General features: G+C 41.2%; 1 protein-coding gene across 2 annotated transcripts; it reads left to right on the top strand.

Moving 5' to 3' along the window:
- Positions 1-213: 213 nt before the first annotated feature.
- On the top strand, positions 214-13,473 carry LOC118398864 (kunitz-type protease inhibitor 1-like). Of its 2 annotated transcripts, none has more exons than XM_052471314.1 (10): positions 214-1,238; positions 1,957-2,114; positions 2,539-2,680; positions 8,786-8,956; positions 9,189-9,221; positions 9,387-9,518; positions 10,446-10,496; positions 10,756-10,926; positions 11,565-11,624; positions 12,455-13,473. In XM_052471314.1, the coding sequence occupies exons 1-10, from the start codon at positions 791-793 to the stop codon at positions 12,637-12,639; spliced, it is 1,551 nt and encodes a 516-aa protein (XP_052327274.1). In that variant the 5' UTR covers positions 214-790; the 3' UTR covers positions 12,640-13,473. The 2 variants fall into 2 exon arrangements, with proteins under 2 accessions (XP_052327274.1, XP_052327275.1); XM_052471315.1 differs by having other exon boundaries at positions 217-1,205.
- The last annotated feature ends 2,521 nt before the right edge of the window (positions 13,474-15,994 follow it).

The following is a 15,994-nucleotide window of genomic DNA, read 5'->3' as shown; positions in this document are numbered from 1 at the left end:
TGTTCTTAACTGACTTGCCTAGTAAAATAAAGGTAAAATAAAATAAAATAAATAAATAAAAATGTGACAGAAGCAACAGTCCACCGAAACTCTACCGCCCACATCAACGTCAGTACAACATTTCACTTCCTGGATTTCACAGGTATGACACACCCATAGAGATAGATAGAGTATTCATAATGGACATTACCACTGAGGGATTCCACCATGTTTACGCCATTTCAAAGTAACCTAGTCAACTGGGTGGGGATTCCTATGGGTTGTAAAACCTCAATGGCGCTGCTCATGCGTTCACCGACGATATAATAGCACAGATATAGATGAGTCCTCCATCTATCTCTATGGACACACCTGAGAATTGTGTTTAAGTTAAATTGTTGGCCTTTCTTGCGAATGAAAACACCCAACATTGCTGAGTGATTTAATCGCGTGAGGTACTCTCTTTACTTGGATTTTAAACAAAGAACACATAAATAAGATTATAGCCTATCTTGTTTGTTTTTCAGCTAAATATATACGTATTGTTATAACCCGTGTTGTTTTGTCGACTATTGAACTAATTTCATGTCGCATGTTCTGTGTTGGGGAAATTCATGGAATATCGGTTTGTTTGAAATTAAATAAGACATTTTGGAGCCGGAATGGGCGTTGAACCTTTGTCCAAATAGTGTTTATAGGAGTAATTCACACGGAAACCGAGAGGAAACATAAAACGACACTTGACTGCATTTACCTTCGTTGTGTCGTAGGCTATTGTTCGGTAGGCTACGTCTTTCAAGTAACGGCAATAATGACGGCTCCGTGTATTGGGTCAATATTAGGATCCGCGCTGTTGCTCTTGTCAATAGTCTGCCAAGACAACGCACAGGTTACAAATGGAGAAGGCTGCGCCGGGAATTTCAATGTGGGCAATGTAAACTTTGTGCTAGACACTGAAGACTCTGTCAAAGTAGGAACCAGTTTCATCTCGTCCCCAACTGTAACCCAAGCTGAAGACTGTGTTGACTATTGTTGCCAAGACCCCAATTGCAACTTGGCTCTGATTGAGAATGGTGCAGAGAAAGGCTCGGTTAAAACATGTTTTCTGTTTAACTGCCTGTACAAGAGAGAGTATGTCTGCAGGTTTGTGAACAAAGTGGGATTCACAAATTACATTTTGGACTCCGTCTATGAAGATTACCTGGGAGGACCCGAAAGTACCCGTGGTAAGATCAAGACTCGACTCACTCCAGTTACAGGTAGTCATTGTTTTATAGTCTTGTAGGCCTACGAACCAGTTTCCCAGACACACATGAATAAGCATAGTCTTGGACCAAGCATATTTAATGGCGATTTAAATCGTCAATCAGGAATTGAAACAATAAAGTATAGTCCCCACCTCTGTTCCACTAACAAGCTGGAGAAAAGGAGCCACTCTCAAATTCATTGACAGAGCTATGGATGCAAGGACTGACCAGCCATGATATCAACATTATAGTTTGTATCATGTTTTGAGGCTATACAGGGTTGGTTTGCATTTACTTTGTATACAAACATTGGAGTAAAACATGCTTATATTTTGGGTTCTGATGGGGTACAACAGTTGACCTAAGCATGAGCTATTAAGTTGTTCTTCAAGAGTCAATTCATATTGTTAATTTATATGTCCAAAAATCTATATCTATTGCAGATTTCCCATTTTAAAGAGATTTTTCTTCCAGTACCTAAGGATAAATCTAGAAACCAGCCCATCAAAGCCCATTCTTACTGATAATTACTAATACTAACCCCCACAACCTAAATGTTATCCACCCCATTTCCTGCTTGTCTCCTACTGTGATTTATTTTGTGTGTGTTTGGTGCTGGGACAGGAAAAAATTAAGAATCTCAGTGCAAATATATTATTATTATTATTATTATTATTATTATGATTGTTTTGATGGTAATTATTTTGCTGATTGGTATGGCTGCTCTCAGGTGATGAGGATAAGTTCCCCACTGCCAAAGCGGGCCGGGATATCGTGGTCCAACCCAAAGACACGGTGACATTGAATGGCATTGAGAGCTGGGATGACAAAGTGATAACTAGCTACAAGTGGAGCCTTGTGAAGGGGGACAGCACGGTGGAAATTACGGTGAGGACATCAACCGTCATCCTCATAATAATAACAATGCTACTCGTTATTGTCCCAGAGGGGAAATAGTCTTGTGAACATAGTATCGCTGGATAAAAAAATGAGTACTATACATTACACGCTCAACACATACTCTTCATCATCATACTCTCATTTTCTTCATTAGCCAATGTATAATCTATTGTTGTTATTCAGAACAGTGCTTCATGTTTTAATGGTGTGGTCTTGCTGCATGGTAAAAATACAGAATATATATGCAAATCTGCCATCAAATGTCTTTGTGAGTTTAATAATCTGAATAAAAACACTGATCAAGCATTGGTCCAGCTTAAATGCTTGTTTTCAGATAGATGGATGGATAGATAGAAATGTAAAAGTCAGGTATGGGCACAGTTGTATTCTTCTCTAATACTTTTTCTTCCAGAAAACTGACCTGAAGGATCAGGTGATGCTGAGCAACCTGAAACCTGGGATGTACGTCTTCCAGCTAAAGGTCACCGACTCCAGCAACCAATCAGCCATGGATAAGGTCTCTGTCCTCGTCCTCACTCCAGAACAGTCTGAGGGTGAGTACTGAATTGTGGCCATGTGAAATGTCCATGTTATTAAACACTGAGTATGTGTTTCAAAGCTGTCAATAACTAGGTTTCCAGCCAACCTTTTTACGTCCGATTTAAAAAAAAAAACCACAAAAAAAAACCACAAAAAAAACAGGCCTGATGGAAACAGACACTTTATCGGTAAACTTTCCAAATGTCGACAAAACAAAGAACATTAGACGAGGCATGTCGGTAAAATGTATTATGTGAGAAATGTCAGTGGAAACGCTTCTATGTGCAAATATTGCTATAATAACCATCATATGGAAGTGAACTTGGAGTCACACGATATGTTGTGTGGTCCAGTCCTCCAGTCCACTACGACTCGGGAAAGCATGCAGTTTATTAGGCTCCCGAGTGGTCTAAGACACTGCAACACAGTGCAATAGGTGTCACTGCAGTCCGGGTTTGGCCGGGGTAGACCCTCATTGTAAATAATAGTTTGTTCTTAACTGAGTGGCCTAGTTAAATAAAAATAACTTATTTCCTCTGTAACCTAATTTATGATGAACTTCACAGGGGTTTGAAAGTGCAAGGTGATGAGCTTAATGCTCCTTTCCAATAAATATCAAGGGTCTTATTCTGGTGACATGATGATCGATGCTTGGCTGCCATTTGACAAATTTTAAAATAATCTCTCTCTTTTGTCCATAATCTCATGTGGGTATAGCCTACACTGTAGCTGTAATCTGTTGGCTGGAGCGCACCTGCTAATACCTGAGTGGGAACACTCGCTATGTAATGCAATTTTCTTTTTGTATGAGAACCATCAGTAGAGTTGAAAATGTGATGGAAACCCATTTAACTTATATTTTTTTAGTAGGAACATGGGAATTTAACTTAAAGTCATTTTTATGTGCACTGTCATCATGCACAGCCTTTTTATATGCCACAAGTAAATTTGATTGAAACTTGTCTCTAGGGAAAATGCATTTTTAAAAATGTTAGAATATTCCCATAAATCTTTCGCCAATTAGATGGAATCCTAGCTATAGACCCCAAAATGTAATGGTTTTAGCTAGTTTAAATGTAAGCTGTCCCGCAAGGAGGATGGACCATAGCATGCCTGTCACTGACACACGATAGCTCAGTTGGTATGTAGCATGGTGCTTGCAACCCCATGATAGTGGGTTTGATACCCGGGACCAGCTATAAAAAAATCTATGCACGCATGACAGTAAGTAGCTTTGGATAAAAGAGTCTGCTAAATTGTATGTATTACACAAGAATGATCATATAGCTTGCCAGTCTGTACAAAAGGTTGCGGAACACTATTCCAGCACACTAGCCTTGTGGATTGATGCACCAATGATATCTATACTGAACAAAAATATAAACTCAACATGCAAAGTGTTTCATAAGTTGAAAAAAAATATCCCAGAAATTTTCCGTACACAGAAAAAGCTTATTTATCCTAAAATAATTGAACAAATGTCTTTATATTCCTGTTAGTGAGCATTTCTCCTTTGCCAAGATATTCCATCTACCTGACAGGTGTGGCATATCAAGAAGCTGATTAAACATCATGATCATTACACAGGTTCACCTTGTACTGGGGTCAAAAGGCCGCTCTAAAATGTGCGATTTTGTCACTACACAATGCCACAGATGTCTTTAGTTTTGAGGGAGCATGCAATTGGCATGCTGACTGCTGGAATGTCCACCAGGGTTGTTGCCAGATAATTTAATTTTAATTGCTTAACCATAAGCCGCCTCCAACGATGTTTTAGAGAATTTGGCAGTACGTCCAACTGGCCTCACAGACGCAGACCACGTGTAACCACGCCAGCACCGGGCCTCCACATCTGGCTCCTTCACCTACGGGATTGTCTGAAATCAGCCACCCGGAGAGCTGACGAAACTGGAATATTTCTGTCTGCAATAAAGCCTTTTTGGGGGGTTAAAATCATTCTGATTGGCTGGGCCTAGGCCCTCCCATGGCTGCGTCCCTGCCCAGTCATGTGAAATCCATAGATTAGGGCATAGTTCTTTTTATTTGATTTGACTGGTTTTCTTATGAACTGTAACTCAGTAAAATTGTTGTTGTGTTAATATTGTTGTTAATATTGTTGTTCAGTATAAATGAATGTCATCCTTTGAACTACTCCTAGACAAACCTGGTCTTTGGTTTCCAGTTAGCTAAGTATAGTCCTCTACCCTGCAGGAGGTTAAGATTGGTGCCACACACACACCATGTGTAAGCAAACGTTTACATGAAGGCAGGGCCTTATTTTGTTACTGGTTAACATGGGCTTGGGTTTTAGTTAAAGAAAAATGTTAATTTTATTGACGCGTGGGCCAAACAACTTCGATACAGTACTTCAATTGCAATCAACATCATTAGGTGCGCTCAATGGTTTGTGAATAAAATGGTTTATTTTCGACCATTGACCATTTTTAAGTTAAGCCCGTAGCTTTAAAAGCGTGTACTTGACACCCAACACAAGGAGATAACCGTGTGACCACTCCCCTGCCAAGCTAGGATGAGAACAGGTCTGGCGTGATTCACAGTTGAGTCATATCAGCCAGTTTCCCAGGTGAGACCACAAACAGACAGACAGGCATTCACACAGACAGGCTCACACAGACCGAGACAGACAAAGGTTGACATTGGGTGCCCTTACACAACCCTCTAATTTACTACCGATAGGAGTGGAAAAGTTTATTGGCCCAGCCCTCCTTGAAAGTTCCACAGAATGTTGTGTTGCTAATACCAATGAAAAGGTTATGTCACAGACCGGGAGAGAGATTCCTGCGAGTTTTGGAACATGAAATTGTTTACAGATTGTGAATTTTTGTATCTCGGTAGAAAGAAAGAAAAAAAATCTGTAAACTTTACTGAGTACAGCAAAGGAAAAGCGGGAAGCCCCCAAAACGGAGTGCCAACAGATAGTAGAACTACACAGTAGATGCCACAGCAGGAAGAGCAAATATGGCCATGCAGGGGTTCCAGTGAAATAAATGTTACAAATACAAAACCGTTAGTCATAGCAACTACTACAACCTATCCGGCCCTTTTGGATAACATTTCCCTGTAGTGGAGAGACTTTCTCCAGAGCTTGGGACTACGTTTCTATCTGCAAAAAGATGATTCTGAGAGAATTATCTTTCACGTTCTGAACCCTCATTGGTTTGATTAGTGTCAGCAATTTAAGTTTTGTATTCTTTTGAACTTAACGTGAATTGTGGTATTTAGAGTACTATTATAGTTGGAGAACATTGAACGGAATAAGACAGTCAATGGAACCTTGAAGTCCTAATTTCTCGGCCATAAATGTAAGGAATTCTATTGAATATAGTAACCCACTATATATACACACACTGCAATATCCCAAGTGTATCGCTTTGTCCTCCGATCAATGGCCCCTATCACCTTATCTGTGTCAACTAAAAGTCATGTGTATATGTGCTATCACTTAGCGGTTTATCTGAGGTAAACAGTAACTGTCAGCAGGCTTACTGGGTAGGAAGCTCCTCTTTATCTCTCACTGCTGATGCACTGACTTGATGAGGGTCCATAGCCTCTTTCAATTGTTGACAAACTGTTCTTCCACACATTGTCATCTGGGTTGAGTCAGTAAGGGCACACACATAAATGTTTTGCAAAGTCTTATGAAGATTTAAGGCTTCTTATTGGACAAGTCCAGGTAGTCCCTCCCTCTTTCAGTCCTTTTTTTCTTCTGTATGATGCCGACTGAATGCAACCTATGTCCATGTGATGGGTTGGGCCAACACTTGGTTGGTTGCTATTATAAGGTTTGATAGTATAGATTAATGCGTTCATATCACTCCATCATAGCTATGCTGAGTGACCGGTCCAATATGGTAACAAGTGGAAATGGAGGATTAATTCATGCTCAGTGTTAGCCCCTATTTAAGTCAGTTTTGTTGAATGCCTTTGGTAATTGGAACAGTTCCCTTCCTTAGTACCCCTAGAAATCTGAAATGTTTAAATGGGTATGAGATGTATATGACAATTCCACCAAGCCTATCAAAATGAAGGGTAAAGCAATGACTATCTTTTTAAACCGATCCGATTCCTTTGTATTTCCCCAGAGTGCCTAGGAATAGGGGCTAGGCCACGAGGGCCTGATTTGGAATTCGTAAAGCTATTACGCCTGGCTTCTGTCACGTGCTAGTCGCAGGCCTGGGCAATTCCAGTCCTCGGTGGCCTGATTGGTGTTACACTTTCCCCCATCCCTAGTGAAAACACCTGATTTAAACTAATTGTATTTTTAACTGAAGATCATGGTTAGTTGATTATTGGAGTCGGGTGTGTTAGCTGGGGCAAAAGTGTGACACCAATCAGGCCCCCAAGGACTGGAATTGCCCAGGCCTGGGCAGGTAGCCTAGTGGTTAGAGCGTTGGGCCAGTAACCGAAAGGTTGCTTGATCGAATCCTCGAGCTGACAAGGTAAACATCTGTCGTTCTGCACCTGAACAAGGCAGTTAACCTACTGTTCCTAGGCCGTCATTGTAAATAAGAATGTGTTCTTAACTGACATGTCTAGCTAAATACATTTTAAAAATGATTGAAATAAAATCAGTCCCCCGAGGACTGGAGATTCCCAGGCCTGTAAGCTAGTGCCTTGTTGGTTGTCACACTCTCCCCTTGTGTCCTTTGTTGTCTAATATATCCCTCCCACTCATGAGGGCCAGACAATGGTGTGTGTCTTTATTGAGTGGGAGGGGCACACCTGGAGGGGCACAGCTGACACACCTGGTCTGAAATGATTGAAACCCTTGATTTAAAGATGAGCAATAATGATCTTTTATATAATAAATTATTCAAATACTGGGCTATATTACATGGTCTGAATTTCTTTGGGAGAAATTCTATTTTATATTTTAAGATTGTTTAACAACTAATATATTTTTTTTCTCAAAGGTAGGGGTCAAAATGATTGACACTCCTAAAGATTCTTATAAATAGAGTAGTCAAGTCTTTAGTATTTGGTCCCATATTCCTAGCATGCAATGATTGTGACTCTACAAACTTGTTGGATGCATTTGCTGTTTGTTTTGGTTGTGTTTCAGATTATTTTGTGCCTAATAGAAATGGGGAAATAATGTATTGTTTAATTTTAGACACTTTTATTGTCAATAAAGATGTCTACATTAATGTTCGATGCTACCATGATTATGAATAATGAGTGAGTTACAGGGATGATACCCCCAAGACATGCTAACCTTCCCTGTTATTGGTAATGGTGAGAGGTTCGCATGAGTTGGGACCTATGATCTTTGCCCCTCTATCTGTTATCAAGGATCTAAAACATTTTGGAACCCCCACAGAAATGTATAGAACATACAATCTCAACGTTCTCGAAAGATGACTCTCCTGAACACACCCTTGTTGACATTCCACCATGAGCCGAAACGGTGTGTATGGGTAAATGTAAGGGTACGGTCACAGACCTCCTCTAATGGTGGCATTGGTGTCCTGTCGGCTGCAATAAGCATTTTATGGTTGTGACCTACAGTATAATGTTAAACTGTTTAGCTGCTCAGGTTGCTGGACTTTGGATAAAAACAACTTTGTTGACATGGGGAAGTGTGTCATTTTTATTTTACATTTTATTTAACCAGACAAGTCAGTTAAGAAGAAATTCTTATTTTCAATGACGGTCTAGGAACAGTGGGTTAACTGCCTGTTCAGGGGCAGAACGACAGATTTGTACCTTGTCAGCTCGGGGGTTTGAACTTGGAAACTTCCGGTTACTCGTCCAACACTCTAACCACTAGGCTACCCCGCCGCCCCAGTTAAAGGGATAGTACACTCAAAATACACATTGGCATGAATTTCTTCTTACCTTGGCTGTTGTCGACTGACCGAGGGCTTAGACTGTTTTGCATTATTGTAAAACAGAGGGATCCATTATCACGAATAGCTTATATAAATGGCAGGTGCAATACATTCACATTACAGCCATGCTATGTAAAGCATAGATAATTTACCTATATATCTCATGTAAAGTTGTAAAAAAAAAAATATATATATATATATATATATTTAATCAAACCAATATTAACCCTCCATAATCATCTCTGACTTGTCTGTCTGCTTGCCCAGGTCACTGTCTGGTTCCCAAAAAGGTGGGTCACTGTCGAGGAGCCTTCCCTAGGTGGCACTACAATGGTGCGTCAGAGAAGTGCGAGGAGTTCATCTTCGGGGGCTGCAAGGGGAACCGCAACAACTACCTCTCCCTGCAGGAGTGCTCTGACGCCTGCCACGGCGTGTCAGGTACAATGAGATGGAGCTGTCTGTCTGCAGCGGACTGTCTTGTCTGTCTGTCTGTCTGCAGCGGTCTGTCTGTCTGCAGCGGTCTGTCTGTCTGTCTGCAGCGGTCTGTCTGTCTGTCTGCAGCGGTCTGTCTGTCTGTCTGCAGCGGTCTGTCTGTCTGCATGTCTGCCAGCTGTCTTTTCATATTCTGTCTTGCAAGTTGAATCTATTGTCTCTCGTTTTCATCCTACAGCTGCGTCAGGAAGAAGTATTGTCGTGCCTGAAGGTGAGTAATGCTAACATGCACATTTATGGGCACATAAACACTATAAACACAATATAAACACTATTCACCATATTAAAAAAAGGTGAATGAACTGTGTTTACTTGCATTCGTACATACTATCCACCACATCGCCGTTAAGTAAGTGTGTGTGTGTGTGTGGTTTAGTGGAGGTTTGTGGCTCCCCCTGTAACTCCGGTCAGTTTACTTGTGACAACGGCTGCTGTCTGGATGAAGACCTGGAGTGCGACACGGTGACTCAGTGCAGCGACGGCTCTGACGAGGCTTCCTGCGACAAACGTGAGTCCACACACAAACATACACACAGCAGTTTTTACTTAAATGGCTACACGGACCATCTGAGTTTACCTTTTTTGTATTTTAATTTTCTTGCATTGTCTCTATGCAAACTCACAGGACTCTACACACTCACGCACACTGATCTCTCTCTCTCACACACAACATGCACACACATTTATACTGACTCTACACAAACACGCACACTGATCTCTCTCTCACACACAACATGCACACACATTTATACTGACTCTACACAAACACGCACACTGATCTCTCTCTCACACACAACATGCACACACATTTATACTGACTCTACACAAACACGCACACTGATCTCTCTCTCACACACAACATGCACACACATTTATACTGACTCTACACACTGATCTCTCTCTCACACTCTCACTCACAACATGCACACACATTTATACTGACTCTATACACACACACTCACACACAATCACATACGGTGCTGATACTCTGTTTATCGTATCCTGATGCCAATATCTATACACATCTACCTATAACACTCCAGTATCCCTGCACATTGTAAATATGGTATTGGAGCTGACTTACCCAGTATACTCTATAGCTTCTTACTTACTTGTTGTGTGTTTTTGTTCTACCTTGTGTTATTTTTAGTGCTACATTAATATTGATTACTGCAGTGTTGTTGGGTTTAGAGTTTGCAAGAAAGCCATTTCTCTGTACTTGTGCACATGACATTTACTTGAAACTTATCAACTGCAATGAAAACAAGGAAGTCTGCTAGTCTCAAGTCACTTTACCTCACACGTGATCAAAAACATCTTAGTTTTTAAAGAATGACTCTTAAAAGATTGAGGTACGCTTCATGGATACAACAGACTCCTAAATGTTCCCATGCTGTGTATGTACAGCAACATAACATGACACTTGTTTTGGCAGTGAACCAGACCTTCACTCGTCTGCTGAACATTCATGTGGACAAAAGCAGGGGTGAGTTGATTTTGATTTTCACACCCAAGCCCCTTATAAACCCTTACCAAAGCAATACCATTTATCCTACTACAGCCCTAGTACCTATACCTCGAGCCTATTTACCAGTGACAACGCTAGTGTGCTTACTATAGTCCCAGCCCTAGATGTCTTGCCCAATCCTAGTTCCCTTACTACAGTCACAACACAAGTATCCAGTCCACACTGTCCTGTAGTGGACAATACCTTTATCACATCTCTGTCTGCTGCTCTCTCTCAGCCCGCTGCACCGAGCCCCCCAGGACGGGGCCATGCCGCGCCAGCCACTCCCACTGGTACTATGACCCGCTCAACAGGAAGTGCAATCGCTTCACATACGGTGGCTGTGACGGCAACGACAACAACTTTGACGTGGAGGAGAGCTGCAAAGAGACCTGCAAGGGCGTGACTGGTACAGAACTCTAGGCCTGTATTCAGTCTCCGAGTAAGAGTGCTGGACTAGGATCAGTTTAGCCTTTTAGATCATAATGATTTAAGATTAGCAGGACCTGATCCTAGATCCTGGGCGGCAGGTAGCCTAGGAGTTAGTGTTCGTCTAGTAACCGAAAGGTTGCAAGATCGAATCCCCGAGCTGACAAGTTAAAAATCTGTCGTTCTGCCCCTGAACAAGGCAGTTAACCCACTGTTCCTAGGCCATCATTGAAAATAATAATTTGTTCTTAACTGACTTGTCTAGTTAAATAAAGATAAAATAAAAAATCAGTACTCCTACTTTGAGACACTCTTTGAACAACTGAGCTACAGTTTAGGGCTGCGTTCAGCAAAATGTTATGGAATGTTCAGATGTTAAAATATTATTTTCAACTGAACCGCTTCCTCGACATGTAGAGGAAGGAATCATGTCAGTTCTATTTATGGTAGTTCTACCTGCAACTGTGTTGTTCACGTAGTGCTATTTTGATCTGCTGTATTTATTGCAGGTCTGTCTCCTTTAAGTCTCTGTGTGGTCAAGCAAAAGTTTTCAAAGGCTTTGAGGTCACGCAGCATGAAGCATTTATTCTTAATGCCTGGGTGTCTTTTTCTCTATAGAACATGATGTGTTTGCAAGGGGAATGTTTGAACGCTACGAGGAAGAGGAAAGTGAGTCCGGTAAGAACCTGTCTATACCTCCTCCGGGAGTTAAAACCTGTCTATACCTCTCTCCTCCGGGAGTTAGAACCTGTCTATACCTCTCTCCTCCGGGAGTTAGAACCTGTCTATACCTCTCTCCTCCGGGAGTTAGAACCTGTCTATACCTCTCTCCTCCGGGAGTTAGAACCTGTCTATACCTCTCTCCTCCGGGAGTTAGAACCTGTCTATACCTCTCTCCTCCGGGAGTTAGAACCTGTCTATACCTCCCTCCTCCGGGAGTTAGAACCTGTCTATACCTCCCTCCTCCGGGAGTTAGAACCTGTCTATACCTCCCTCCCCCGTGAGTTAGAACCTGTCTATACACAGTGCTTGACTTGGGTGGGAGGTCACTGGAGCTGAGTATTGTGGAGCTTCTACACCTAACATAAACAGTACTGGAACCTATTTCAGTCCAAGTTGAGCACTGTCATCTCTTGTTGTGGAAAAACATGCTGAAAGTTTGTCAGTTGGTCTGCTATGTTATGCTTTCCCAGCATTCTCTAGTGTACATAGCCAGATTATATTCCATATACAGTGGGGACATTTGGGCAACTTCACTTTTCCAGAGGAAAGCCCAGAATCTTCCCCTGGTCTCTGTTTAGTTGCCGAAACCAGTGGTTCTCACATGATTCTTCTCGCCTGCATGCACCAATACATCTCATTCAATTATTGGCTTGAAAAGTTGAATCAGGTGTGTTATTGCAGGTATGGAACAAAAATCCTGTGTGAAACACTGGTTTAGACGACTAAACGGATTAAACGCTGGTCTAAACCTTCACCATTTTGTTTAAATGCTTCTGTTCCTCCAGGCTCCATCGCTATAGCTATAGTGTTATCGGTAGCCATCATGGCGGTGCTGGCTGCCCTGGGTTACTGCTTCCTGAAGCACAGGAAGGACCGTTCTCAGCACCAGCCCGTGGCCACCAACGTCCCCCATGTGGCTTTCGAAGAACGCGACACCCTGGTCTACAACACCACCACTAAGCCTGTCTGAAACAATTAGAACCTGCCTGGCTTTCAGGACCTTGGTTTATTGTGTTCTTGCGTATACACTGACCTAACCAGAGCAAGACCAGACCAATATATACACACACTGACCTAACCAGAGCAAGACCAGACCAATAAATACACACACTGACCTAACCAGAGCAAGACCAGACCAATATATACACACATCTCCCACACAGGTCTACAAACTCCAGATGCAGTCAGTAAGTGAGGAATTTAAGCAACATTTCATTTGAATAGAGCTTTGGCTCTTGCTTGGGCTCCTCCTTGGACAACCGGTTTTTGCTTTCACAGAATTTTGCATTAAGGAGTTGATGATATATTAGCATGCTCTGTCACAACCATTCTGCGGAGCTTGAGTGAACGAAAAGTATGAGACATGGGCACAAATCCAAATACTATAACTGTGTGGGCTTTTATAAGTGTGTTTTGTATGGAACACATTCTCAGGGGGGAAGAATTCTGTACTAGGTTTTTCTTACAGATTTTCTTAAGATTTTTTTTGAAACTTTTATTTATAAAATGTGATTGGTGCTGGGGTTGATGTTTGCATTAGCCGTTTGTTTTGTCATAAATTCATAAGGAATACCAGATTTAAATGTAGGTACCAATAAGTGATCTATGTACATTTTTACTTACTGAAATGATTCTGTTACTAATATTATGTACCAGGGTGTCTGTATACTCAATTGTTATCATACTGTAATCGTTTCTTTAAGTAACAACCATGACCTAGATCGTAAGGTAGGTGTCTTTTTTTATGTTCTATGTTTTTGTTTCATGTTTCCTTTTTAACTGTAATAAAATCGTAATTCCATAATTGAACGTTGTGGTGTTTCTATATAATATGTACAGGGCATTACATGTTTTAGTTTAGTCACTAGATGGCGATATTTCACCAATGCATGCACAATATGCCTTGTGCATCATTTGTCAACTCCAAATCAATAGACACAAACCACTATCCATTAGTATGTAAAATTATTTGAGTTTGATTCGGAATTTACATGCCTGTGGAATATGAGTAGCCTACGTAGCTAAACGTAGCTTGTTCCAGTCACATGCTGTCTTATATTTACGGTATATAGAGGTATATGGTTGGTCAATATCCTCCGAGGATATATCCTCAAAGTAATCTCTCCTTAGACATATTTGGTTCTGCGTGCCGATTTATTAGAGTGAGGGCAATCCAAAATTGTCAATATAGAATTTAAATTGAATTGTAACACAATCACCTACTTGTTCTGAATAGGCAAACACCGTTTGGAATCCTCCCCAAATTTCATAATCAAATGCATAACAAGCCGAAATTATTTTACCTTCATGATTGCTTTTGACTTAAGCTTGTGTATGCTTTCTCCTTCCAAGTGAATACTTTCCCCAAGCAATTTGAAGATTCCTGACTTGCGTGGACCTGCCCTTAGTTTGTTTACCTCCAGAATAGGGTCACCTGTAGATGTTAGACTTCCTGCTTGGTAATGCAATCTGAGCTTGTTGCAATCCATTACACAATCCCGGATTTAAATGGAAAAGTGTGTCTTGATTTGATAATGGATGTGGACTTCCTGACGAGTGGGCTCAACCAATTAGAGCAGACATCCAGTTAGGGTCAGATGGCCAGGCTCAGATATATTTTTTTCCTCCCAATGGTTTTTATTAAAGAGCCACTGAACAAGCCGATTGGCAAGTGTTTTTCTTTTGCTTATCAGAACATGTTGATTTCAGTCTTGGGGGGTGTGTTTCTTGACTGGTTCCCTGTTTGGTTAATGTTTGTCCCTCTTGAGACACTTTAGCCTATCTAGCCCTTTTCACTTCCTCAAAATCCCCAGAATGAATATTAGAACTCAATAAATCTGTAATTACCTTACAAAACAATGCAGAGGATGTTTTAGTTGCATAATTTTATATTAATTAAGGTGTTTGGTGCAGTATTTTTCAAGTAAAGAAATGTGCGACATGTCTTTGGGGAACAAAGTCAGACTGCTGGGCAGGTCTGTGTACCTGTCTATGCTATTGGATAGAGAGCAATCAACACAGCTGTCCACCCCATGTTAGTGGGCAAATGTACATATTCAAATTAAAACCCAACCTTCATTTAGCGTGGATGTTCCAAACTCCATTTAGACGAGAGTGACTTTATGACCAACATTATACTGTTAACAATTTCTAGTGTATTTTCGCACTAGAATGACTGTTTCTGTCTCACATTGATGCCACATAGGCCATTTGCGAACACTCTTGTTACTTTTTAAAGGCACTCTAAGGTTGGAGTAAGGGGCAAAGGTAATCTGATCGTACTGTAGATCAATGATATATGTTTTAACCGTAGATGACAAACAGGGGCGCTGTTTTGAATCCACTTAGCCATTTTGGTACTCAATAAAAATTCTGGAAGCTATAGATATGCATTCATTCATGTATAAATTATTTTTTGACTAATATTTTCTATTTAAAAAATGTTGTACTGTCCCCACTAAAATAAATAAATACTTACAGTACCAGTCGAAAGTTGACACACCTACTCATTCAAGGGTTTTTCTTTAATTTTACTATTTTCTACATTGTAGAATTAATAGTGAAGACATCACTACTATGAAATAACACATGGAGTCATGTAGTAGCTACAAATGTTAAACCAAACTATATTTTAGATTCTTCAAAAAGTAGCCACCCTTTGCCTTGATGATAGCTTTGCACACTTGCCATTCTCTCAACCAGCTTCACCTGGAATGCTTTTCCAGCAGTCTTGAAGGAGTTCCCACATATGCTGAGCACTTGTTGGCTGCTTTTCCTTCACTCTGAGGTCCAAATCACCCCCAAACCATCTCAATTGGGCTGAGTTTGGGTGATTGTGGAGTCCAGGTCATCTGATGCAGTACTCCGTCACTCTCCTTGGTCAAATAGCCCTTACGTAGCCTGGAGGCGCATAGGGTCATTGTCCTGTTGAAAAACAAACAATAGTCCCACTAAACGCAAACCAGGTGGGATGGCGTATCGCTGCAGAATGCTGTGGTAGCCATGCTGGTTAAGTGTGCCTTGAATTCTAAATAAATCACTGACAGTGTCACCAGCAAAGCACCATCACACCTCTCCTCCATGCTTGAGGGTGGGAACCTCACATGCAGAGATCATCCGTTCACCTACTCTGCGTCACACAAAGACATGGCGGTTGGAACTACAAATCTCAAATTTGGACTCATCAGACCAAAGGACAGATTTCCACCAGCCTAATATCCATTGCTCGTGTTTTTGGCCCAAGCAAGTCTCTTCTTCTTGTTGCTGTCCTTTAGTAGTGGTTTCTTTGCAGCAATTTGACTATGAAGGCCTGATTCACACAGTCT

Source organism: Oncorhynchus keta, chromosome 19, assembly GCF_023373465.1.
Source record: "Oncorhynchus keta strain PuntledgeMale-10-30-2019 chromosome 19, Oket_V2, whole genome shotgun sequence".
Lineage (NCBI taxonomy): Eukaryota > Metazoa > Chordata > Actinopteri > Salmoniformes > Salmonidae > Oncorhynchus > Oncorhynchus keta.
The sequence above is the reverse complement of the archived record's forward strand: the minus strand, read 5'-3'. Positions and strand labels throughout refer to the sequence as shown.